Here is a 26,976-nt window from a genome sequence, read left to right as displayed (position 1 = left end):
AGGGTTCTCCCCACCCTGCCCCCCGGTCAGACTGAGGGTTCCCCCACCCTCCCCGGTCAGACTGAGGGTTCCCCCCCCACCTCCCCCGGTCAGACTGAGGGTTCCCCCCCCACCTCCCCCGGTCAGACTGAGGGTTCCCTCCCCACCTCCCCCCGGTCAGACTGAGGGTTCCCTCCCCACCACCCCCCGTCAGACTGAGGGTTCCCTCCCCACCTCCCCCCGTCAGACTGAGGGTTCCCTCCCCACCTCCCCCCGTCAGACTGAGGGTTCCCTCCCCATCTCCCCCCGTCAGACTGAGGGTTCCCCCCCCACCTCCCCCCGGTCAGACTGAGGGTTCCCCCCCCACCTCCCCCCGGTCAGACTGAGGGTTCCCTCCCCATCTCCCCCCGTCAGACTGAGGGTTCCCCCCCATCTCCCCCCGTCAGACTGAGGGTTCCCCCTCACCCCCCCCCCGGTCAGACTGAGGGTTCCCCCTCACCCCCCCCGGTCAGACTGTGGGTTCCCCCCCACCCCCCCGGTCAGACTGAGGGTTCCCTCCCCACCCCCCCCCCCCCGTCAGACTGAGGGTTCCCCCCCACCCCCCCGGTCAGACTGTGGGTTCCCCACCCCCCCCCCCCCCCGGTCAGACTGTGGGTTCCCCCCCACCCCCCCCGGTCAGACTGTGGGTTCCCCCCCCCCCCCCCCCGGTCAGACTGTGGGTTCTCCCCCACCCCCCCCCCCCGGTCAGACTGAGGGGTCCCTCCCCCCCCCCCCCCCCCCCCGGTCAGACTGAGGGTCCCCCCCCCCCCCCCCCCGGTCAGACTGAGGGTTCCCTCCCCATCTCCCCCGTCAGACTGAGGGTTCCCCCCCACCCCGCCCCGTCAGACTGAGGGCCCCCCCCCCCCGTCAGACTGAGGGTCCCCCCCCCCCCCCCCGGTCAGACTGAGGGTCCCCCCCCCATCTCCCCCCGTCAGACTGAGGGTTCCCTCCCCATCTCCCCCCGTCAGACTGAGGGTTCCCCCCCACCCCGCCCCGTCAGACTGAGGGCCCCCCCCCCCCCGTCAGACTGAGGGTCCCCCCCCCCCCCCCCCGGTCAGACTGAGGGTTCCCCCCCCATCTCCCCCCGTCAGACTGAGGGTTCCCCCCCACCCCGCCCCGTCAGACTGAGGGTTCCCCCCCCACCTCCCCCCGTCAGACTGAGGGTTCCCCCCCACCTCCCCCCGTCAGACTGAGGGTCCCCCCCGGTCAGACTGAGGGTTCCCCCCCACTGCCCGCCCCCCTGTCAGACTGAGGGTTCCCCCCCCACCCCCCCCCCGTCAGACTGAGGGTTCCCCCCCCACCCCCCCCCCGTCAGACTGAGGGTTCCCCCCCACCCCCCCCCCGTCAGACTGAGGGTTCCCCCCCCACCCCCCCCGTCAGACTGAGGGTTCCCCCCCCACCCCCCCCCGTCAGACTGAGGGTTCCCCCCCAACCCCCCCCCCGTCAGACTGAGGGTTCCCCCCCACCTCCCCCCGTCAGACTGAGGGTTCCCCCCCCACCCCCCCCGGTCAGACTGTGGGTTCCCCCCCATCTCCCCCCGTCAGACTGAGGGTCCCCCCCCCCCCCCCCCCCGGTCAGACTGAGGGTCCCCCCCCCCCCCCCCCCCCGTCAGACTGAGGGTTCCCCCCCACCTCCCCCCGTCAGACTGAGGGTCCCCCCCGGTCAGACTGAGGGTTCCCCCCCACCGCCCGCCCCCCTGTCAGACTGAGGGTTCCCCCCCCACCCCCCCCCGTCAGACTGAGGGTTCCCCCCCCACCCCCCCCCGTCAGACTGAGGGTTACCCCCCACCTCCCCCCGTCAGACTGAGGGTTCCCCCCCATCTCCCCCTGTCAGACTGAGGGTTCCCCCCCATCTCCCCCCGTCAGACTGAGGGTTCCCCCCCACCGCCCGCCCCCCTGTCAGACTGTGGGTTCCCCCCCACCTCCCCCCGTCAGACTGAGGGTTCCCCCCCACCGCCCGCCCCCCTGTCAGACTGAGGGTTCCCCCTCACCTCCCCCCGGTCAGACTGAGGGTTCCCTCCCACCCCCCCCGGTCAGACTGAGGGTTCCCTCCCACCTCCCCCGGTCAGACTGAGGGTTCCCTCCCACCTCCCCCCGGTCAGACTGAGGGTTCCCTCCCACCTCCCCCCGGTCAGACTGAGGGTTCCCCCCCATCTCCCCCCGTCAGACTGAGGGTTCCCCCCCATCTCCCCATGTCAGACTGAGGGTTCCCCCCCATCTCCCCCCGTCAGACTGAGGGTTCCCCCCCACCGCCCGCCCCCCTGTCAGACTGTGGGTTCCCCCCCACCTCCCCCCGTCAGACTGAGGGTTCCCCCCCACCGCCCGCCCCCCTGTCAGACTGAGGGTTCCCCCTCACCTCACCCCGGTCAGACTGAGGGTTCCCTCCCACCTCCCCCGGTCAGACTGAGGGTTCCCTCCCACCTCCCCCCCGTCAGACTGAGGGTTCCCCCCCACCGCCCCCCTGTCAGACTGAGGGTTCCCCCTCACCTCCCCCCGTCAGACTGAGGGTCCCCCCCCCCCCCGGTCAGACTGAGGGTTCCCTCCCACCTCCCCCCGTCAGACTGAGGGTTCCCCCCCACCGCTCCCCTGTCAGACTGAGGGTTCTCCCCCCCGCCCGCCCCCCTGTCAGACTGAGGGTTCCCCCCGTCAGACTGAGGGTTCCCCCCCCCCCCCCCCCGGTCAGACTGAGGGTTCCCCCCCACCCCCCCCCCGTCAGACTGAGGGTTCCCCCTCACCCTCCCAGTCAGACTGAGGGCCCCCCCCACCCCACCCCCCACCCACCCCGGTCAGACTGAGGGCCCCCCCCCACCCCACCCCCCCGGTCAGACAGAGGCCCCCCCCCCCCGATCACCATTCCTCAGCCAGGGCCGGTGCCTGTGTGCGGGTAGTTGGGTTTTCTCACTCTCTCTGGCCCAGTCACTCTCCGTGTGACCTTACCTTGATGAAGTTCTCCAGCAGGTAGTTGGCGGTGACCCAGCCGAACACTCCCTCCTCGTTCCCCGACAGGATCTTCGCTCCTTGGTAGTTGAACTTGTAGGATTTCAGGGTGGTGCTGATGACACCAAGGATCCCCTCGGTGGCCTTAGGATTGGTCAGACTGCAGACAGACAAAGACAATGGCTGTGGTAGCTTCGTGTTATGGGACTGGGCCGGCAACTCGGAGACCAGGTGGGTTGGCGGGGCGATCCTAAGGAACGGCGGGACCGGTGGTGCTGGTGGGGGGCGGTTGGCAGGGTGGATGGGAAAATGTCTGCACCCCCCGCCCAAGAGAAATTTTAACCACCTACGTGGCTCCCGTCAGCCTCCTGCCCCAACCCACGACCTTCTGACTCGGAGGTTAGAGTGACTCTTGTAAAACCCCGACCGGTTCACTCAAGTCCTTCTGGGATAGGAGCCAACCACCCCTCCCTGGCCTGGGCCTACACGTGACTCCAGTCCCACACTCTGAGTGCCCTCAGGGCAGCTAGGATGGTCAATAAATGCCAGTCTTGCCCGTGCGGATCAGTAACAGAGGAGGTCACAGTAACCTGGGCCCAGACATTAAAGCATTTGTTGGGCTGGTGAGGAATTGGTTGGTTTGGAGGCTGCGACCTTGGTCACGAGCTCTGCTCCAATCTCTGTGTGGCCTCTGGACCTGGTCCCCACAGTCACTAAATGAAACACACCCTCACGCAAGTAATATCCCATGGGATCCAGGGCAAAGTGGCAAGTTGGATCCAAAATTGGCTCACAGGCAGGAAGCACAGGGTCATGGTTGATGGGTGTTTTTGTGACTGGAAGGCTGTATCCAGTGGGGTTCCACAGGGTCCAGTGCTGGGTCCTTTGCTTTTTGTGGTATATATCAATGGCTTGTACTTGAATGTTGAGGGTATGATTAAGAAGTTTGCAGATGACACTGAAATAGGCTGTGTGGTTAATAATGAAGAAGAAAGCTATGGACTGCAGGAAGATATCAATGGACTGGTCAGGTGGGCAGAACAGTGGTAAATGGAATTCAATCCGGATAAGTGTGAGCTGATGCATTTGGGGAGATCTAACAAGGCAAGGGAATACACATTAAATGGTACGACACTGAAAAGTATAGAGGACCTTGGAGTGCATGTCCACAGATCCCTGAAGGTAGCAGGCCAGGTAGATAAGATGGTTCAGAAGGCATATGGAATACTTTTATTAGTCGAGGCATGGAATACAAGAGCAAGGAGGTTATGCTTGAACTGTATAAAGCACTGTTTAGGCTGCAGCTGGAGTACTGTGTGCGGTTCTAACATAAGAAACATAAGAAATAGGAGCAGGAGTAGGCCATACGGCCCCTCGAGCCTGCTCCGCCATTTAATAAGATCATGGCTGATCTGATCATGGACTCAGCTCCACTTCCCTGCCCGTTCCCCATAATCCTTTACTCCCTTATCGCTCAAAAATCTGTCTATCTCCGCCTTAAATATATTCAATTACAGAGCCTCCACAGCTCTCTGGGGCAGAGAATTCCATAGATTTATAACCCTCTGGGAGAAGAAATTCCTCCTCGTCTCCGTTTTAAATGTGCGGCCCCTTATTCTGAGACTATGTCCCCTAGTTTTAGGGGTTTCCTCTATCCGTGAAATATCCTCTCTGCATCCACCATGTCGAGCCCCCTCATTATCTTATATGTTTCAATAAGATCACCTCTCATTCTTCTCAACTCCAATGAGTATAGTCCCAATCTACTCAACCTATCTTCATGAGTTAAACCCCTCATCTCCGGAATCAACTCGTGAACCTTTTCTGAACAGCCTCCAATGCAAGTATATCCTTCCTTAATTACGGAGACCAAAAGTGTATTCCAGGTGTGGCCTCACCAATACCCTGTACAGTTGTAGCAGGACTTCTCTGCTTTTATACTCTATCCCCCTTGCAATAAAGGCCAACATTCCATTTGCCTTCCTGATTACTTGCTGTACCTGCAGATTAACTTTTTATGTTTCCTGCACAAGGACCCCCAGGTCCTTCTGTACTGCAGCACTTTGCAATTTTTTTCCATTTAAATTATAATTTGCCTTTCTATTATTTCTGCCGAAGTGCATAACCTCACATTTTCCCACATTATACTCCACCTGCCAAATTTTTGCCCACTCACTGAGCCTGTCTATGTCCCTTTGCAGATTTTTTGTGTCCTCACAATTTGCCCTCCCACCCATCTTTGTATCATCAGCAAACTTGGCTACATTACACTCGGTCCCTTCATCCAAGTCATTAATATAGATTGTAAATAGTTGAGGACCCAGCACCGATCCCTGTGGTACCCCACTAGTTACCGTTTGGCAACTGGAAAATGCCCCATTTTATCCCAAATCTCTGTTTTCTGTTAGTTAGCCAATTCTCTATCCATGCTAATATATTACCCCAACCCTGTGAACTTTTATCTTGTGCAGTAACCTTTTATGTGGCACCTTATCAAATGCCTTCTGGAAATCCAAATACACGACATCCACTTACTTGATAAATTTGCTGGTGTTCTTTGAGGATGGACTGAACAGGGTGGATAAGGAAATTTCTTCACCCAGAGGGTGGTGGGGGTCTGGAACTCACTGCCTGAAAGGGCGGTGGAGGCAGAAACCCTCATCCACATTTAAAAAATACTTGGATGTGCACTTAAAGTGTCGTAACTTATAGGGCTACGGACCAAGAGCTGGAAAGTGGGATTAGGCTAGATAGCTCTTTGTCAGTCGGCGCGGACACGATGGGCCGAAATGGCCTCCTTCTGTGCTGTAAATTTCTATGATTCTGTGATCTGGAGTGTCGCACAGAGCTGGGAAAATTCAGCTCGGTGTCTCCTCACTGCCTCAACCACCAATGTTTCTTTCTCTCTCGCCCTCTCCATCTTTCTTTCATTATCTGTTCTTTGCCTCTTGCTCCCCTTCTCCCTCTCTCTCTCCATTTTTCGCTCCCTCTCACTCTGTCTCTCCCTCCCTCTCACCCTCTCTCCCACTTCCTTGCCCTCTCTCTCTTTCCCCTCTCTTTTTGCTCTCCCATCTCTCTCCTTTCCCCTTTCTCCCTCCCTCTCCCCACTGCCTCCTCTCTCTCCCACAGTCTCTCTTCTTTCTCTCTCATCCCCCATACATCAACCTCGTTTCTTTTCCTCTGTCTCATTCCTCTCTCACTCCCTCTCCCTTTCTCTCCACCTCTCTCTATCCCCTCTCTCCGAACCCTCTCGCTCCCTCCTGCCTAAAGTTATTGATACTCTCTTGACCTCAAGCTCCAGACCTCTTGCCTTCGACACGCTGCCTCCTCTCTGGACCCTCACTGAATTGACATCATTGCCCTGCTTCCTACTCGAACAGGACCTCAAACCCATTGATCGCGTCTCCTCCCTCATCTTCCCTACACTTGATGAGGCCTTCCCATTATTCCCTGGCCCTTCCCTCTCTTTCTTTTTGCCCTGGGGTCTGTTCTGCTCTCTGAACCTCACTGAGCATCCACACCAATCTCCCACCAAGCCGGACTGCCTGCTTCTGACAGAGGTGCAATGAAGGGTTACTCGGCCAGCGATCCAGAGACTGAGTTCCAATCCCACCGTGGCAGTTTGAGAATTTGAATTCAGTTCAAAAAAATCTGGAAATAAGAAGCTGGAAATTATTAAAAGTGACCATGAAGCTGTCGGATTGTCGCAAAAACCCAACTGGTTCACGAACATCCTTTAGGGAAGGAAATCTACCATCCTTACCCGGGATGGCCCAGCAAGCCACTCAGTTGTATCAAACCTCCAACCAGCAGTTCATGAAGAAGGCACACCACCATCTTCTCACTACAGAGAGGTTACTAATCTGCCAATTGCTACTGATACACAATCATCTTCCCCATCGTGGGCAATACAAAGACAAAATGGGCTTTGGTGCACGGGGGAGGAATTATGTGAAACACCAAATCCAGTCAATGACGGACAGGGCCCAGTGACTGTACAAACCAGATCCGGTTCGTGTTCCATGGGAATCCCAGGCCTTCAGACTGCTCCCGGCCACTGGCAGGTCTGCAGCGTAGCTGGAGATTCCAGGACCTACAGACCTACATCGAACATGGCGTCAGTGCTGTTGGGGTTTTGTGCCCCGGGAGTGCGCACTATTTGTTTACTTCCCCCGCCGCCCCCCCCCCCAGCACTCTGAAGAATGGCCAGTTGCCCTCCAGTGCCTCTCCAAAATGCCCACTTTTCATAGGTCAGAGGCTATTCCACTAAGGACGGCATCACAAACCATCCTTTTCGAGGGATTGTTTCGGGGATTGTGTCACATCTGTGTCCAATTTTACATAAGACCTTGCGCATGTTGTATGGCCCTTTGCTGATTGATGGAGAGAGTGTGCAGCCCTTGATGACTGGTGGAGGGAGTGTACAGCCCTTTGCTGATTGGTGGAGAGAGCTTAAGGCCCTTTGTTGATTGGTGGAGAGAATATAAGGCCCTTTGCTGATTGGTGGAGAGAGTATATGGCCCTTTGGTGATTGGTGGAGAGAGTTTAAGGCCCTTTGCTGATTGGTGCAAAGAGTGTAAAGCCCTTTGCTGATTGGTAGAGAGAATTTAAGGCCCTTGGTGATTGGTGGAGAGAGTGTACAGGTCTTTGCTGATTGGTGGAGGGAATGTAAGGCCCTTTACTGATTGATGCAGAGAATGTAAGGCTCTTTGCTGATTGGTAGAGAGAATGTAAGGCCCTTTGGTGATTGGTGCAGAGAATATAAGGCCTTTTGCTGATTGGTGGAGAGAGTGTAGGGCCCTTTGCTGATTGGTGGAGAGCCCCAAGGTGTTACTTACTTCAACAAGCGCATTCCAGCTGTGGCGCCGAGGTACAGTGGGGTCTCAGCGTGTTGTTCCGAGGGGATTCTTTTCACAATCTCATCAAGACAGGCCTTCAGACTGTTCCCGGCTGCTGGCAGGTCTTCTGCATAGCTGGAGATTCCATGACCTACAGACCCACATCGAACATGGCGTCAGTGCTGTTGGGCTTTGTGCCCCAGGAGTGCACACTATTTGTTGACCTCCCCCCGACCACTCCAAAGGAGCTGCCCTCCAGTGCCTCGCCAAAATACACATTTTTCATAGCTCAGAGGCTATTCCACTAAGGATGGCATCACAAATCATCCTGATCCGGAATGATTTTCCCCTTTCCAGTAAAGGGCACTTAACCCAATTGAGCCTCATGCCAACCAAGCTCACTGGAGCTAGCTCAGCAAGGTCCAGGAGTCGATCCATAGCCCCACAGTGCTCTTAATATCCAGCAGATTAATGGCTCACAGCAGGCAGTGACTCTCCATGTGAAAACACTCCCAGGGCAGGGGTACAGCACGGGTTAGATACAGAGTAAAGCTCCCTCTACACTGTCCCATCAAACACTCCCAGGGCAGGTACAGGGGGTTAGATACAGAGTAAAGCTCCCTCTACAGTGTCCCATCAAACACTCCCAGGGCAGGGGTACAGCACGGGTTAGATACAGAGTAAAGCTCCCTCTACAGTGTCCCATCAAACACTCCCAGGGCAGGTACAGCACGGGTTAGATACAGAGTAAAGCTTTACATTGTCCTTGGCCCAATTGTAGGTTAGTGCCCGCAATAGTGCCAGCTCAAACCCCATCTCTGGACCTCCCCCATCTCCAGGATGTCACCCTATCTGCCCCTCCCCGTTCCACTAACATAGTATACTTGACTATTGCATCCTAAAGCCCTTTGAACTTGCCTCAAATCTCACCACTTCACAACGCCCCTCCCTCTACATTGCATACGCTCACCACTCTCTGTGTCAAGTAGTTCAATCTAATCCACCTCTGCTCCTTCCCTGCTCCAGGCGTGAGCCCGTGTCCCTGGTTGTAGAGTTTGTGGTAATCTTGCCAGTATTATTGTCCTTGGGATAGATTAGTGAGGAGACAGAGCCTGGGCTGGCTGTGTTGAAGGCTCAGGGCTTGGGACCATGCCCTGCCAGGCTAAGACTGCGGCAGCTCCAGGACACCAGCTTGTCACCTTACCTTTCACGTGACAGCTGCTGTCCTCGCTCACAATGCCAGTGTTGTTCTCTTTTCCAGCCGGCCATGTGTAAACAAACAGGGTCGTGCGCGAGGAGCCGGCGTCAATGACAATTCCGTACTGTCGGAATGGAAAGCAAGAAACATCTTTGTAATGTTCAAGTTCAGAGAGAGCAGGAGTCAATAAATAACATATCTGGAATATTGTGCTGGGCATATCCTACAGTGTTGCTTAGCTGTGAGCTGTGGCTCAGTGGTTAGCACCCTCAACTCTGAGTCACCAGGTTGTGGGTTCAAGCCCCACTCCAGAGACTTGAGCACAAACATCCAAGCTGACACTCCAGGGCAGTGCTGAGGGAGCGCTGCACTGTCGGAGGTGCCGTCTTTTGGATGAGACATTAAACCGGGAATCCGTCTGCCCTCTCAGGTGGACATAAAAGATCCCGTGGCACTATTGGAAGAAGAGCAGGGCATTTCTCCTCCAGTGTCATGCCAATACTTATTCCTCAACCAACATCACTAAAACAGATTATCTGGTCATTATTATAGTTAGTGGGATCTTTCTGTTTGCAAATTGGCTCTTGCAACAGTGACAACACTTCAAAAAGCTACTTAATTGGCTGTAAAGGGTTTTGTTTTGTCCTGAGAAAGGCACAAAATAAATGCTGGTTCGTTCTTCCTTTATTTCCTGGGTCTGAGGCTGAGACGTAACTGGGTGTGTTTAAAGTGTTAAGGCTCAGGACATATCCATGTTACAGGCCGTAGTCTGGGAGTGCTGGGTGTGAGCACAGTCAGGGCCCCATGTATGACCTGACCTGGGCCCTCGACCTATCTGCTAGTTATTGCTCAGTTACTTTAGTTCAGCCTATCATTCAAATTCTCTGTTCCCTGTGCCTCTGTCATTAACAAACACAATGTTGAGTGTGTGCAGCACAAGAACCCCATGTGACATTGGGCAGGGAACTGCTCATCTTAAAGGACAGTTTCAGAGAGAGAGAGGGCAAGTGATGGGGAGAGGGAGAGGGCAGGCAGGGGGAGAGGGAGAGGGAGAGGACTGGGGGAGAGGGAAAGGGAGTAGAAGGAGAAGGTTGGGGGAGAGGGAGAGGGCTGGGGGAGAGGGAGAGGGCAGGTAGGCAGAGGGAGAGGGCTGGGGGAGAGGGAGAGGGCAGGTGGAGAGGGAAAGGGAGAGGGCTGGGGGAGAGGGAGAGGACAGGTGAGGGGGAGGGAAAGCGAGAGGGCAGGCAGGGAGAGGGATCGGGCAAGAGGGATGAGGTGGATTGGGAGTAGGAAAAGACAGGCGGGGGAGAGGGCATGTGACGGACAGTGAGAGGGAAAAAGCAGGTGAGGCAGAGGGCAGGGGGAGGGAATGCATGAGGGGGACAGGGAAGGGAGAGGGAAGAAGAGAGAGCATGTAAGTGGGATGGAGGGGCAGGCAGGACGAGAGGGAGGGGGCAGAGAAGGATGAGGGAGAAGGGAGTTGAGTGAGAGGGCAAATGGAGGGAGAGGAACAGACAGTTTCTCCACCAAATTTATGGCCTCTCATCACCTCCAGGTATTCATACAGGTGTGATTGGGGGGTTTGGGTACAGGTGTGATCGGGAGATTAGTACAGATGTGATCGGGGGGCTGGGTACAGGTGTGATCGGGGGGCTGGGTATAGGTGTGATCGGGGGGTTTGGGTACAGATGTGATCGGGGGGTTTGGGTACAGGTGTGATCGGGGGGTTTGGGTACAGGTGTGATCGGGAGGTTAGTACAGATGTGATCGGGGGGCTGGGTACAGGTGTGATCGGGGGGCTGGGTACAGGTGTGATCGGGGGGCTGGGTACAGATGTGATCGGGGGGCTGGGTATAGGTGTGATCGGGGGGTTTGGGTACAGGTGTGATCGGGAGGTTAGTACAGATGTGATCGGGGGGCTGGGTACAGGTGTGATCAGGGGTTTGGTACATGTGTGATCAGGGATTGGGTACAGGTGTGATCGGGGGTTTGGTACAGGTGTGATCGGGGGGTGGGTACAGGTGTGATCAGGGGGTTTGGTACAGGTGTGATCGGGGGTTTGGTACAGGTGTGATCAGGGGGTTGGGTACAGGTGTGATCAGGGGTTTGGTACAGGTGTGATCGGGTGTTGGGTACAGGTGTGATCGGGTGGTTTGGTACACGTGTGATCAGGGGTTGGGTACAGGTGTGATCGGAGGGTTTGGTACAGGTGTGATCAGGGGTTTGGTACAGGTGTGATCAGGGGTTTGGTACAGGTGTGATCAGGGGTTTGGTACACGTGTGATCAGGGGTTTGGTACACGTGTGATCAGGGGGTTGGTACAGGTGTGAACTGGGGTTGGCTACAGGTGTGATCGGGGGGGTTGGTACAGGTGTGATCAGGCATTGGGTACAGGTGTGATCGGGCATTGGGTACAGGTGTGATTGGGGGTTTTGTGCAGGTGTGATCGGGGGGTAGGGTACAGGTGTGATCGGGGAGTAGGGTACAGGTGCGATCGGGGAGTTTAGTACAGGTGCGATCGGGGGGTTATGTACAGGTGTGATCAGGCGTTGGGTACAGGTGTGATCGGGCATTGGGTACAGGTGTGATCGGGCATTGGGTACAGGTGTGATTGGGGGTTTTGTACAGGTGTGATCGGGGAGTAGGGTACAGGTATGATCGGGGAGTTTAGTACAGGTGTGATCGGGGGGTTTAGTACAGGTGTGATCGGGGGGTTTGGGTACAGAAATAATCGGGGGGTTTGGTACAGGTGTGATCGGGGGTTTGGTACAGGTGTGATCGGGGGTTTGGTACAGGTGTGATCGGGGGTTTGGGTACAGCTGTGATCAGGGGTTGGGTACAGGTGTGATCGGGCATTGGGTACAGGTGTGATTGGGGGTTTTGTACAGATGTGATCGGGGGGTAGGGTACAGGTGTGATCGGGGAGTTTGGTACAGGTGTGATGGGGGGGTTGGTACAGGTGTGATCGGGGGGGTTGGTACAGGTGTGATCGGGGGGTAGGGTACAGGTGTGATCGGGGTGTTTGGTACAGGTGTGATCGGGGGGGTTGGTACAGGTGTGATCGGGTGGGTTGGTACAGGTGTTATCGGGGGGGTTGGTACAGGTGTGATCGGGGGGTTTAGTACAGGTGTGATCGGGGGGTTTAGTACAGGTGTGATTGGGGGGTTTGTGTACAGATATGATCGGGCGTTTGGTACAGTTGTGATCGGGGGTTTGGTACAGGTTTGATCGGGCGTTGGTTGGAGGTGTGATAGGGAGGTTTGGTATAGGTGTGATCGGGGGTTGGTTAGAGGTGTGATCGGGAGGTTTGGTACAGGTGTGATCGGGGGTTGGTTAGAGGTGTGATTGGGAGGTTTGGTACAGGTGTGATCGGGGGGGTTGGTACAGGTGTGATCAGGGGGGTTGGTACAGGTGTTATCGGGGGGGTTGGTACAGGTGTGATCGGGGGGGTTGGTACAGGTGTGATCGGGGGGTTTAGTACAGGTGTGATCAGGGGGTTTAGTATAGGTGTGATTGTGGGGTTTGGGTACAGATATGATCGGGCGTTTGGTACAGGTGTGATCGGGGGTTTGGTACAGGTGTGATCGGGCGTTGGTTAGAGGTGTGATAGGGAGGTTTGGTATAGGTGTGATCGGGGGGTTTGGTACAGGTGTGATCGGGGGTTGGTTAGAGGTGTGATAGGGAGGTTTGGTATAGGTGTGATCGGGGGGTTTGGTACAGGTGTGATCGGGGGGTTTGGTACAGGTGTGACGGGCATTGGGTACCTGTGTGATTGGGGGTTTTGTACAGGTGTGATCGGGGGGTTTGGTTCAGGTGTGAACTGGGGTTGGCTACAGGTGTGATCGGGCATTGGGTACAGGTGTGATCGGGCATTGGGTACAGGTGTGATTGGGGGTTTTGTACAGGTGTGATCGGGGGGTAGGGTACAGGTGTGATCGGGGAGTAGGGTACAGGTGCGATCGGGGAGTTTAGTACAGGTGCGATCGGGGGGTTTGGTACAGGTGTGATCGGGCGTTGGGTACAAGTGTGATCGGGCGTTGGGTACAGGTGTGATCGGGCATTGGGTACAGGTGTGATTGGGGGTTTAGTATAGGTGTGATTGTGGGGTTTGGGTACAGATATGATCGGGCGTTTGGTACAGGTGTGATCGGGGGTTTGGTACAGGTGTGATCGGGCGTTGGTTAGAGGTGTGATAGGGAGGTTTGGTATAGGTGTGATCGGGGGGTTTGGTACAGGTGTGATCGGGGGTTGGTTAGAGGTGTGATAGGGAGGTTTGGTATAGGTGTGATCGGGGGGTTTGGTACAGGTGTGATCGGGGGGTTTGGTACAGGTGTGACGGGCATTGGGTACCTGTGTGATTGGGGGTTTTGTACAGGTGTGATCGGGGGGTTTGGTTCAGGTGTGAACTGGGGTTGGCTACAGGTGTGATCGGGCATTGGGTACAGGTGTGATCGGGCATTGGGTACAGGTGTGATTGGGGGTTTTGTACAGGTGTGATCGGGGGGTAGGGTACAGGTGCGATCGGGGAGTTTAGTACAGGTGCGATCGGGGGGTTTGGTACAGGTGTGATCGGGCGTTGGGTACAAGTGTGATCGGGCGTTGGGTACAGGTGTGATCGGGCATTGGGTACAGGTGTGATTGGGGGTTTTGTACAGGTGTGATCGGGGGGTAGGGTACAGGTATGATCGGGGAGTTTAGTACAGGTGTGATCGGGGGGTTTAGTACAGATGTGATCGGGGGGTTTGGGTACGGAAATAATCGTGGGGTTTGGTACAGGTGTGATCGGGCATTGGGTACAGGTGTGATCAGGAGGTTTGGTACAGGTGTGAACGGGGGTTGGCTGCAGGTGTGATCGGGAGGTTTGGTACAGGTGTGAACGGGGGTTGGCTGCAGGTGTGATCGGGAGGTTTGGTACAGGTTTGAACTGGGGTTTGGTACAGGAGTGATCGGGGGTTTGGGTACAGCTGTGATCAGGGGTTGGGTACAGGTGTGATCGGGCATTGGGTACAGGTGTGATTGGGGGTTTTGTACAGGTGTGATCTGGGGGTAGGGTACAGGTGTGATCGGGGAGTTTGGTACAGGTGTGATGGGGGGGTTGGTACAGGTGTGATTGGGGGGGTTGGTACAGGTGTGATCGGGGGGTAGGGAACAGGTGTGATCGGGGAGTTTGGTACAGGTGTGATCGGGGGGGGTACAGGTGTGATCGGGGGGGTTGGTACAGGTGTTATCGGGGGGGTTGGTACAGGTGTGATCGGGGGTTTTAGTATAGGGGTGATTGGGGGGTTTGGGTACAGATATGATCGGGCGTTTGGTACAGGTGTGATCGGGGGTTTGGTACAGGTGTGATCGGGCGTTGGTTAGAGGTATGATAGGGAGGTTTGGTATAGGTGTGATCGGGGGGTTTGGTACAGGTGTGTTCGGAGGTTGGTTAGAGGTGTGATAGGGAGGTTTGGTATAGGTGTGATCGGGGGGTTTGGTACAGGTGTGATCGGGGGGGTTTGGTACAGGTGTGATCGGGGGTTGGGTACAGGTGTGATCTGGGGGTTGGTACAGGTGTGATCTGGGGGTTGGTACAGGTGTGATCGGGGGGTTTGGTACAGGTGTGATCAGGGGTTGGGTACAGGTGTGATCGGGGGTTAGGTACAGGTGTGATCGGGGGTTGGGTGCAGGTGTGATTGGGGGTTTGGTACAGGTGTGATTGGGGGTTTTGTACAGGTGTGATCGGGGGGTAGGGTACAGGTATGATCGGGCAGTTTAGTACAGGTGTGATCGGGGGGTTGGTACAGGTGTGATCGGGGGGTTGGTACAGGTGTGATTGGGGGTTTTGTACAGGTGTGATTGGGGGTTTTGTACAGGTGTGATCGGGGGTTTGGGTACAGCTGTGATCAGGTGTTTGGTACAGGTGTGATCGGGGGGTTGGTACAGGTGTGATCGGGTATTGGGTACAGGTGTGATCGGGGGGTTGGGTACAGGTGTGATCGGGGGGTTGGGTACAGTTGGGATTGGGGAATTGGGTACAGGTGTGATCGGGGGGGGGTATGAGAACAGGTGTGATCGGGGGTTTGGATACAGGTGTGATCAGGGGGGTTTGGCACAGGTGGGATCGGGGGGTTTAGTACAGGTGGGATCAGGGGGTTGGTACAGGTGTGATCAGGGGTTTGGGTACAAGTGCGATCAGGGGTTTGGATACAGGTGTGATCGGGGGGTTTGGTACAGGTGTGATCAGGGGTTTGGTACAGGTGTGATCGGGGGATGGGTATAGGTGTGATCGGGGGATTGGTACAGGTGTGATTGGGGGTTTGGTACACGTAGGATCGAGGGTTGGGTACAGGTATGATCAGGGGTTTGGTACAGCTGTGATCGGGGTGTCGGTACAGGTGTGAACAGGGGTTGGCTACAGGTGTGATCAGGAGGTTTGGTGCAGGTGTGAACGGGGGTTGGCTACAGGTGTGATCGGGAGGTTTGGTACAGGTGTGAACTGGGGTTGGCTACAGGTGTGATCGGGCATTGGGTACAGGTGTGATCGGGGGGTTGGTACAGGTGTGAACTGGGGTTGGCTACAGGTGTGATCGGGGGGGGTTGGTACAGGTGTGATCGGGCATTGGGTACAGGTGTGATCGGGCATTGGGTACAGGTGTGATTGGGGGTTTTGTACAGGTGTGATCGGGGGGTAGGGTATTGGTGTGATCGGGGAGTAGGGTACAGGTGCGATCGGGGAGTTTAGTACAGGTGTGATCGGGGGGTTATGTACAGGTGTGATCGGGCGTTGGGTACAGGTGTGATCGGGCATTGGGTACAGGTGTGATTGGGGGTTTTGTACAGGTGTGATCGGGGGGTAGGGTACAGGTATGATCGGGGAGTTTAGTACAGGTGTGATCGGTGGGTTTAGTACAGGTGTGATCGGGGGGTTTGGGTACAGAAATAATCGGGGGGTTTGGTACAGGTGTGATCGGGGGTTTGGTACAGGTGTGATCGGGCGTTGGGTACAGGTGTGATCAGGAGGTTTGGTACAGGTGTGAAAGGGGGTTGGCTGCAGGTGTGATCGGGAGGTTTGGTACAGGTGTGAACTGGGGTTTGGTACAGGTGTGAACTGGGGTTTGGTACAGGTGTGATCGGGGGTTTGGGTACAGCTGTGATCAGGGGTTGGGTACAGGTGTGATCGGGCATTGGGTACAGGTGTGATTGGGTGTTTTGTACAGGTGTGATCGGGGGGTAGGGTACAGGTGTGATCGGGGAGTTTGGTACAGGTGTGATGGGGGGTTGGTACAGGTGTGATCGGGGGGGTTGGTACAGGTGTGATCGGGGGGGTTGGTACAGGTGTGATCGGGGGGTTGGTACAGGTGTGATGGGGGGGTTGGTACAGGTGTGATCGGGGAGTTTGGTACAGGTGTGATGGGGGGGTTGGTACAGGTGTGATGGGGGGGTTGGTACAGGTGTGATCGGGGGGTTGGTACAGGTGTGAACTGGGGTTTGGTACAGGTGTGATCGGGGGTTTGGGTATAGCTGTGATCAGGGCTTGGGTACAGGTGTGATCGGGCATTGGGTACAGGTGTGATTGGGGGTTTTGTACAGGTGTGATCGGGGGGTAGGGTACAGGTGTGATCGGGGAGTTTGGTACAGGTGTGATGGGGGGGTTGGTACAGGTGTGATTGGGGGGGTTGGTACAGGTGTGATCGGGGGGGTAGGGTACAGGTGTGATCGGGGAGTTTGGTACAGGTGTGATCGGGGGGGGTTGGTACAGGTGTGATCGGGGGGGGGTTGGTACAGGTGTGATCAGGGGGGTTGGTACAGGTGTTATCGGGGGGGTTGGTACAGGTGTGATCAGGGGGTTTAGTCCAGGTGTGATCGGGGGTTTAGTATAGGTGTGATTGTGGGGTTTGGGTACAGATATGATCGGGCGTTTGGTACAGGTGTGATCGGGGGTTTGGTACAGGTGTGATCGGGCGTTGGTTAGAGGTGTGATAGGGAGGTTTGGTATAGGTGTGATCGGGGGGTTTGGTACAGGTGTGATCGGGGGTTGGGTACAGGTGTGATCTGGGGGTTGGTACAGGTGTGATCGGGCATTGGGTACAGGTGTGATTGGGGGTTTTGTACAGGTGTGATCAGGGGGTTGGTACAGGTGTGATCGGGGATTTGGTACAGGTGTGAACTGGGGTTGGCTACAGGTGCGATCGGGGGGTTTGGTACAGGTGTGATCGGGCATTGGGTACAGGTGTGATCGGGCATTGGGTACAGGTGTGATTGGGGGTTTTGTACAGGTGTGATCGGGGGGTAGGGTACAGGTATGATCGGGGAGTTTAGTACAGGTGTGATCGGGGGGTTTAGTACAGATGTGATCGGGGGGTTTGGGTACAGAAATAATCATGGGGTTTGGTACAGGTGTGAACGGGGGTTGGCTGCAGGTGTGATCGGGAGGTTTGGTACAGGTGTGATCGGGGCTTTGGGTACAGCTGTGATCAGGGCTTGGGTACAGGTATGATCGGGCATTGGGTACAGGTGTGATCGGGGGGTTTGGTACAGGTGTGATGGGGGGGTTGGTACAGGTGTGATTGGGGGGTTGGTACAGGTGTGATCGGAGGGTAGGGTACAGGTGTGATCGGGGAGTTTGGTACAGGTGTGATATAGGGGTTTAGTATAGGTGTGATTGGGGGGTTTGGGTACAGATATGATCGGGCGTTTGGTACATGTGTGATCGGGGGTTTGGTACAGGTGTGATCGGGCGTTGGTTAGAGGTGTGATAGGGAGGTTTGGTATAGGTGTGATCGGGGGGTTTGGTACAGGTGTGTTCTGAGGTTGGTTAGAGGTGTGATAGGGAGGTTTGGTATAGGTGTGATCGGGGGGTTTGGTACAGGTGTGATCGGGGGGTTTGGTACAGGTGTGATCGGGGGTTGGGTACAGGTGTGATCTGGGGGTTGGTACAGGTGTGATCGGGGGTTAGGTACAGGTGTGATCGGGGGTTGGGTGCAGGTGTGATCTGGGGGTTGGTACAGGTGTGGTCGGGGGTTTGGGTACAGGTGTGATTGGGGGTTTGGTACAGGTGTGAATGGGGGGGTTTGGTACACGTGTAATCGGGGGTTGGGTACAGGTATGATCGGAGGGTTTGCACAGCTGTGATCGGGTGTTTGCTACAGCTGTGATTGGGGTGTTGGTACAGGTGTGATCAGGGGTTAGATACAGCTGTGATTGGGGTGTTGGTACAGGTGTGATCGGGGGATTTGGTACAGGTGTGATCAGGGGTTCGGTACACGTATGATCGGGGGTTGGGTACAGGTGTGATCGGGGGTTTGGGTACAGGTGGGATCGGGAGGTTGGGTACAGGTGGGATCGGGAGGTTGGGTACAGGTGTGATCGGGGGGGGTATGAGAACAGGTGTGATCGGGGGTTTGGATACAGGTGTGATCGGGGGTTTGGATACAGGTGTGATCGGGGGGTTTGGTGCAGGTGGGATTGGGGGGTATGAGAACAGGTGTGATCAGGGGTTTGGATACAGGTGTGATCGGGGGATTTGGTACAGGTGTGATCAGGGGTTTGGTACACGTATGATCGGGGTTTTGGTACAGGTGTGATCGGGGGTTTGGTACAGGTGTGATCGGCGGTTTGGTACAGGTGTGAACGGGGGTTGGCTACAGGTGTGATCAGGAGGTTTGGTACAGGTGTGAACTGGGGTTGGCTACAGGTGTGATCGGGGGTTGGTACAGGTGTGATCGGGGGTTGGGTACAGGTGTGATCTGGGGGTTGGTACACGTGTGATCAGGGGTTTGGTATAGGTGTGATCGGGGGTTAGGTACAGGTGTGATCGGGGGTTGGGTGCAGGTGTGATCTGGGGGTTGATACAGGTGTGGTCGGGGAGTTTGGTACAGGTGTGATCGGGGGGTTTTGTACAGGTGTGATCAGGGGTTTGGTACAGGTGTGATCGGGAGTTTGGTACAGGTGTGATCGGGGTGTTTGGAACAGGTGTGATCAGGGGTTTGGTATAGGTGTGATCGGGGGTTTGGTACAGGTGTGATCAGGGGTTTGGTACAGGTGTGATCAGGGGTTTGGTACACGTGTGATCAGGGGTTTGGTATAGGTGTGATCGGGGGATGGGTACAGGTGTGATCGGGGGATTTGGTACAGGTGTGATCAGGGGATGGGTACAGGTGTGATCGGGGGATTGGTACAGGTGTGATTGGGGGTTTGGTACACGTAGGATCGAGGGTTGGTTACAGGTATGATCAGGGGTTTGGTACAGCTGTGATCGGGGTGTCGGTACAGGTGTGAACGGGGGTTGGCTACAGGTGTGATCAGAAGGTTTGGTGCAGGTGTGAACGGGGGTTGGCTACAGGTGTGATCGGGGGGTTGGGTACAGGTGTGATCGGGGGGTTGGGTACAGGTGGGATCGGGGGTTTGGGTACAGGTGGGATCGGGTGTTTGGGTAGAGTTGGGATCGGGGGGTTGGATACAGGTGTGATCGGGGAGTATGAGAACAGGTGTGATCGGGGGTTTGGATACAGGTGTGATCGGGGGGTTTGGTACAGGTGGGATCGGGGGGTATGAGAACAGGTGTGATCGGGGGTTGGGTACAGGTGTGATCGGGGGTTTGGTACAGGTGTGATCGGGGGTTTGGTAGAGGTGTGATCAGGAGGTTTGGTACAGGTGTGAACGGGAGTTGGCTACAGGTGTGATCAGGAGGTTTGGTACAGGTGTGAACTGGGGTTGGCTACAGGTGTGATCGGGGGTTGGTACAGGTGTGATCGGGGGTTGGGTACAGGTGTGATCTGGGGGTTGGTACACGTGTGATCAGGGGTTTGGTATAGGTGTGATCGGGGGTTAGGTACAGGTGTGATCGGGGGTTGGGTGCAGGTGTGATCTGGGGGTTGATACAGGTGTGGTCGGGGAGTTTGGTACAGGTGTGATCGGGGGGTTTTGTACAGGTGTGATCAGGGGTTTGGTACAGGTGTGATCGGGAGTTTGGTACAGGTGTGATCGGGGTGTTTGGTACAGGTGTGATCATGGGTTTGGTACACGTGTGATCAGGGGTTGGGTACAGGTGTGATCGGGGGGTGGGTACAGGTGTGATCGGGGGGTGGGTACAGGTGTGATCGGGGAGTTTTGTACAGGTGTGATCGGGTGGTTTGGTACACGTGTGATCAGGGGTTGGGTACAGGTGTGATCGGAGGGTTTGGTACAGGTGTGATCAGGGATTTGGTACACGTGTGATCAGGGGTTTGGTATAGGTGTGATCGGGGGATGGGTACAGGTGTGATCGGGGGATTTGGTACAGGTGTGATCAGGGGATGGGTACAGGTGTGATCGGGGGATTGGTACAGGTGTGATTGGGGGTTTGGTACACGAAGGATCGAGGGTTGGGTACAGGTATGATCAGGGGTTTGGTACAGCTGTGATCGGGGTGTCGGTACAGGTGTGAACGGGGGTTGGCTACAGGTGTGATCAGGAGGTTTGGTGCAGGTGTGAATGGGGGTTGGCTACAGGTGTGATCGGGAGGTTTGGTACAGGTGTGATCGGGGGGTAGGGTACAGGTGTGATCGGGCATTGGGTACAGGTGTGATCAGGGGGTTGGTACAGGTGTGAACTGGGGTTTGGTACAGGTGTGATCGGGGGTTTGGGTACAGCTGTGATCAGGGGTTGGGTACAGGTGTGATCGGGCATTGGGTACAGGTGTGATTGGGGGTTTTGTACAGGTGTGATCGGGGGGTAGGGTACAGGTGTGATCGGGGAGTTTGGTACAGGTGTGATGGGGGGGTTGGTACAGGTGTGATCGGGGGGGTTGGTGCAGGTGTGATCGGGGGGTAGGGTACAGGTGTGATCGGGGTGTTTGGTACAGGTGTGATCGGGGGGGTTGGTACAGGTGTGATCGGGTGGGTTGGTACAGGTGTTATCGGGGGGGTTGGTACAGGTGTGATTGGGGGGTATAGTACAGGTGTGATCGGGGGGTTTAGTACAGGTGTTATTGGGGGGTTTGGGTACAGATATGATCGGGCGTTTGGTACAGTTGTGATCGGGGGTTTGGTACAGGTTTGATCGGGCGTTGGTTGGAGGTGTGATAGGGAGGTTTGGTATAGGTGTGATCGGGGGTTGGTTAGAGGTGTGATCGGGAGGTTTGGTACAGGTGTGATCGGGGGTTGGTTAGAGGTGTGATTGGGAGGTTTGGTACAGGTGTGATCGGGGGGTTGGTACAGGTGTTATCGGGGGGGTTGGTACAGGTGTGATCGGGGGGTTTAGTACAGGTGTGATCAGGGGGTTTAGTATAGGTGTGATTGTGGGGTTTGGGTACAGATATGATCGGGCGTTTGGTACAGGTGTGATCGGGGGTTTGGTACAGGTGTGATCGGGCGTTGGTTAGAGGTGTGATAGGGAGGTTTGGTATAGGTGTGATCGGGGGGTTTGGTACAGGTGTGATCGGGGGTTGGTTAGAGGTGTGATAGGGAGGTTTGGTATAGGTGTGATCGGGGGGTTTGGTACAGGTGTGATCGGGCATTGGGTACCTGTGTGATTGGGGGTTTTGTACAGGTGTGATCGGGTGGTTTGGTACAGGTGTGAACTGGGGTTGGCTACAGGTGTGATCGGGCATTGGGTACAGGTGTGATCGGGCATTGGGTACAGGTGTGATTGGGGGTTTTGTACAGGTGTGATCGGGGGGTAGGGTACAGGTGTGATCGGGGAGTAGGGTACAGGTGCGATCGGGGAGTTTAGTACAGGTGCGATCGGGGGGTTTGGTACAGGTGTGATCGGGCGTTGGGTACAGGTGTGATCGGGCATGGGTACAGGTGTGATCGGGCATTGGGTACAGGTGTGATTGGGGGTTTTGTACAGGTGTGATCGGGGGGTAGGGTACAGGTATGATCGGGGAGTTTAGTACAGGTGTGATCGGGGGGTTTAGTACAGATGTGATCGGGGGGTTTGGGTACGGAAATAATCGTGGGGTTTGGTACAGGTGTGATCGGGGGTTTGGTACAGGTGTGATCGGGCGTTGGGTACAGGTGTGATCAGGAGGTTTGGTACAGGTGTGAACGGGGGTTGGCTGCAGGTGTGATCGGGAGGTTTGGTACAGGTGTGAACGGGGGTTGGCTGCAGGTGTGATCGGGAGGTTTGGTACAGGTTTGAACTGGGGTTTGGTACAGGTGTGATCGGGGGGTTTGGTACAGGAGTGATCGGGGGTTTGGGTACAGCTGTGATCAGGGGTTGGGTACAGGTGTGATCGGGCATTGGGTACAGGTGTGATTGGGAGTTTTGTACAGGTGTGATCTGGGGGTAGGGTACAGGTGTGATCGGGGAGTTTGGTACAGGTGTGATGGGGGGGTTGGTACAGGTGTGATTGGGGGGGTTGGTACAGGTGTGATCGAGGGGTAGGGTACAGGTGTGATCGGGGAGTTTGGTACAGGTGTGATCGGGGGGGGTTGGTACAGGTGTGATCGGGGGGGTTGGTACAGGTGTTATCGGGGGGGTTGGTACAGGTGTGATCGGGGGGTTTAGTACAGGTGTGATCGGGGGGTTTAGTATAGGTGTGATTGGGGGGTTTGGGTACAGATATGATCGGGCGTTTGGTACAGGTGTGATCGGGGGTTTGGTACAGGTGTGATCGGGCGTTGGTTAGAGGTGTGATAGGGAGGTTTGGTATAGGTGTGATCGGGGGGTTTGGTACAGGTGTGTTCGGAGGTTGGTTAGAGGTGTGATAGGGAGGTTTGGTACAGGTGTGATCGGGGGGGTTTGGTACAGGTGTGATCGGGGGTTGGGTACAGGTGTGATCTGGGGGTTGGTACAGGTGTGATCTGGGGGTTGGTACAGGTGTGATCTGGGGGTTGGTACAGGTGTGGTCGGGGGTTTGGGTACAGGTGTGATTGGGGGTTTGGTACAGGTGTGAATGGGGGGGGTTTGGTACACGTGTGATCGGGGGTTGGGTACAGGTATGATCGGAGGGTTTGCACAGCTGTGATCGGGTGTTTGGCACAGCTGTGATTGGGGTGTTGGTACAGGTGTGATCGGGAGGTTGGGTACAGGTGTGATCGGGGGGGTATGAGAACAGGTGTGATGGGGGGTATGAGAACAGGTGTGATCGGGGGTTTGGATGCAGGTGTGATCGGGGGGTTGGGTACAGGTGTGATCGGGGAGTATGAGAACAGGTGTGATCGGGGGGGTTTGGTACAGGTGTGATCAGGGGTGTGGTACACGTATGATCGGGGGTTGGGTACAGGTGTGATCGGGGGTTTGGTACAGGTGTGATCGGCGGTTTGGTACAGGTGTGATCAGGAGGTTTGGTACAGGTGTGAACTGGGGTTGGCTACAGGTGTGATCGGGGGGTTGGTACAGGTGTGATCGGGGGTTGGGTACAGGTGTGATCGGGGTGTTTGGAACAGGTGTGATCAGGGGTTTGGTACACGTGTGATCAGGGATTGGGTGCAGGTGTGATCGGGGGTTTGGTACAGGTGTGATCGGGGGGTGGGTACAGGTGTGATCGGGGAGTTTGGTACAGGTGTGATCGGGGGTTTGGTACAGGTGTGATCAGGGGTTTGGGTACAGGTGTGATCAGGGGTTTAGTACAGGTGTGATCGGGTGTTGGGTACAGGTGTGATCGGGGGATTTGGTACAGGTGTGATCAGGGGATGGGTACAGGTGTGATCGGGGGATTGGTACAGGTGTGATTGGGGGTTTGGTCCACGTAGGATCGATTGTTGGGTACAGGTATGATCAGGGGTTGGGTACAGCTGTGATCGGGGTGTCGGTACAGGTGTGAACGGGGGTTGGCTACAGGTGTGATCAGGAGGTTTGGTGCAGGTGTGAACGGGGGTTGGCTACAGGTGTGATCGGGAGGTTTGGTACAGGTGTGATCGGGGGGTAGGGTACAGGTGTGATCGGGCATTGGGTACAGGTGTGATCGGGGGGTTGGTACAGGTGTGAACTGGGGTTTGGTACAGGTGTGATCGGGGGTTTGGGTACAGCTGTGATCAGGGGTTGGGTACAGGTGTGATCGGGCATTGGGTACAGGTGTGATTGGGGGTTTTGTACAGGTGTGATCGGGGGGGGTCGGCTACAGGTGTGATCGGGGAGTTTGGTACAGGTGTGATGGGGGGTTGGTACAGGTGTGATTGGGGGGGTTGGTACAGGTGTGATCGGGGGGGTAGGGTACAGGTGTGATCGGGGAGTTTGGTACAGGTGTGATCGGGGGGGGTTGGTACAGGTGTGATCGGGGGAGTTGGTACAGGTGTGATCGGGGGGGTTGGTACAGGTGTTATCGGGGGGGTTGGTACAGGTGTGATCGGGGGGGGTTGGTACAGGTGTGATCGGGGGGTAGGGTACAGGTGTGATCGGGGAGTTTGGTACAGGTGTGATCGGGGGGGTTGATACAGGTGTGATCGGGGGGTTTAGTACAGGTGTGATCGGGGGGTTTAGTATAGGTGTGATTGTGGGGTTTGGGTACAGATATGATCGGGCGTTTGTTACAGGTGTGATCGGGGGTTTGGTCCAGGTGTGATCGGGCGTTGGTTAGAGGTGTGATAGGGAGGTTTGGTATAGGTGTGATCGGGGGGTTTGGTACAGGTGTGATCGGGGGGTTTGGTACAGGTGTGATCGGGGGTTGGGTACTGGTGTGATCTGGGGGTTGGCTACAGGTGTGATCGGGCATTGGGTACAGGTGTGATCGGTGGGTTTGGTACAGGTGTGAACTGGGGTTGGCTACAGGTGTGATCGGGGGGTTGGTACAGGTGTGATCGGGCATTGGGTACAGGTGTGATCGTGCATTGGGTACAGGTGTGATTGGGGGTTTTGTACAGGTGTGATCGGGGGGTAGGGTACAGGTGTGATCGGGGAGTAGGGTACAGGTGCGATCGGGGAGTTTAGTACAGGTGCGATCGGGGGGTTTGGTACAGGTCTGATCGGGCGTTGGGTACAGGTGTGATCGGGCATTGGGTACAGGTGTGATTGGGGGTTTTGTACAGGTGTGATCGGGGGGTAGGGTACAGGTATGATCGGGGGGGTTTAGTACAGGTGTGATCGGGGGGTTTGGGTACCGAAATAATCGTGGGGTTTGGTACAGGTGTGATCGGGGGTTTGGTACAGCTGTGATCAGGGGTTGGGTACAGGTGTGATCGGGCATTGGGTACAGGTGTGATTGGGGGTTTTGTACAGATGTGACCGGGGGGTAGGGTACAGGTGTGATCGGGGAGTTTGGTACAGGTGTGATCGGGGGGTAGGGTACAGGTGTGATCGGGGAGTTTGGTGCAGGTGTGATCGGGGGGGGGTTGGTACAGGTGTGATCGGGGGGGGGTTGGTACAGGTGTTATCGGGGGGGTTGGTACAGGTGTGATCGGGGGGTTTAGTACAGGTGTGATCGGGGGGTTTAGTATAGGTGTGATTGGGGGGTTTGGGTACAGATATGATCGGGCGTTTGGTACAGGTGTGATCGGGGGTTTGGTACAGGTGTGATCGGGCGTTGGTTAGAGGTGTGATAGGGAGGTTTGGTATAGGTGTGATCGGGGGGTTTGGTACAGGTGTATTCGGAGGTTGGTTCGAGGTGTGATAGGGAGGTTTGGTATAGGTGTGATCGGGGGGTTTGGTACAGGTGTGATCGGGGGGTTTGGTACAGGTGTGATCGGGGTTGGGTACAGGTGTGATCTGGGGGTTGGTACAGGTGTGATCTGGGGGTTGGTACAGGTGTGATTGGGGGGTTTGGTACAGGTGTGATCGGGGGTTGGGTACAGGTGTGATCTGGGGGTTGGTGCAGGTGTGATCGGGGGTTAGGTACAGGTGTGATCGTGGGTTGGGTGCAGGTCTGATCTGGGGGTTGGTACAGGTGTGGTCGGGGGTTTGGGTACAGGTGTGATTTGGGGTTTGGTACAGGATGAATGGGGGGGTTTGGTACACGTGTAATCGGGGGTTGGGTACAGGTATGATCGGAGGGTTTGCACAGCTGTGATCGGGTGTTTGGTACAGCTGTGATTGGGGTGTTGGTACAGGTGTGATCAGGGGTTAGGTACAGCTGTGATCGGGGGGGTTTGGTGCAGGTGTGATCAGGGGTTTGGTACAGGTGTGATCGGGGGGTTTGGGTACAGGTGTGAACGGGGGGTTGGGTACAGGTGTGATCGGGGGGTTGGGTACAGGTGGGATCGGGGGTTTGGGTACAGGTGGGATCGGGGGTTTGGGTACAGGTGGGATCGGGGGTTTGGGTACAGGTGGGATCGGGTGTTTGGGTAGAGTTGGGATCGGGGGGTTGGATACAGGTGTGATCGGGGAGTATGAGAACAGGTGTGATCGGGGGTTTGGATACAGGTGTGATCGGGGGGTTTGGTACAGGTGGGATCGGGGGGTATGAGAACAGGTGTGATCGGGGGTTTGGATACAGGTGTGATCGGGGGATTTGGTACAGGTGTGATCAGGGGTTTGGTACACATATGATCGGGGGTTGGGTACAGGTGTGATCGGGGGTTTGGTACAGGTGTGATCGGCGGTTTGGTACAGGTGTGAACGGGGGTTGGCTACAGGTGTGATCAGGAGGTTTGGTACAGGTGTGAACTGGGGTTGGCTACAGGTGTGATCGGGGAGTTGGTACAGGTGTGATCGGCGGTTGGGTACAGGTGTGATCTGGGGGTTGGTACAGGTGTGGTCGGGGAGTTTGGTACAGGTGTGATCGGGGTGTTTGGAACAGGTGTGATCAGGGGTTTGGTATAGGTGTGATCGGGGGTTTGGTACAGGTGTGATCAGGGGTTTGGTACAGTTGTGATCAGGGGATGGGTACAGGTGTGATCGGGGGATTGGTACAGGTGTGATTGGGGGTTTGGTACACGTAGGATCGAGGGTTGGGTACAGGTATGATCAGGGGTTTGGTACAGCTGTGATCGGGGTGTCGGTACAGGTGTGAACGGGGGTTGGCTACAGGTGTGATCAGGAGGTTTGGTGCAGGTGTGAACGGGGGTTGGCTACAGGTGTGATCGGGGGGTTGGGTACAGGTGTGATCGGGGGTTTGGGTACAGGTGGGATCGGGGGTTTGGGTACA

The 26,976-nt window shown here is 56.1% G+C and overlaps 1 protein-coding gene across 1 annotated transcript in view; it reads right to left on the bottom strand.

Annotated features, from left to right (window-relative positions):
• LOC139232759 (ectonucleoside triphosphate diphosphohydrolase 2-like) overlaps positions 1-26,976 on the bottom strand; it is a 42,041-nt gene that overhangs the window by 3,358 nt on the left and 11,707 nt on the right. The window contains exons 2-4 of the mRNA XM_070863262.1: positions 8,997-9,114; positions 7,793-7,943; positions 2,955-3,114 (exon numbers count right to left, since the gene is read on the bottom strand). Coding sequence (XP_070719363.1) covers positions 2,955-3,114; positions 7,793-7,943; positions 8,997-9,114 — 429 coding nt within the window. The remainder of the gene's footprint in view (positions 1-2,954; positions 3,115-7,792; positions 7,944-8,996; positions 9,115-26,976) is intronic.

The sequence above is a fragment of the Pristiophorus japonicus genome, chromosome 20, assembly GCF_044704955.1.
Source record: "Pristiophorus japonicus isolate sPriJap1 chromosome 20, sPriJap1.hap1, whole genome shotgun sequence".
NCBI lineage: Eukaryota > Metazoa > Chordata > Chondrichthyes > Pristiophoridae > Pristiophorus > Pristiophorus japonicus.
Note: the sequence above shows the minus strand (reverse complement) of the source record. Positions and strands in the feature narration are given on the sequence as shown.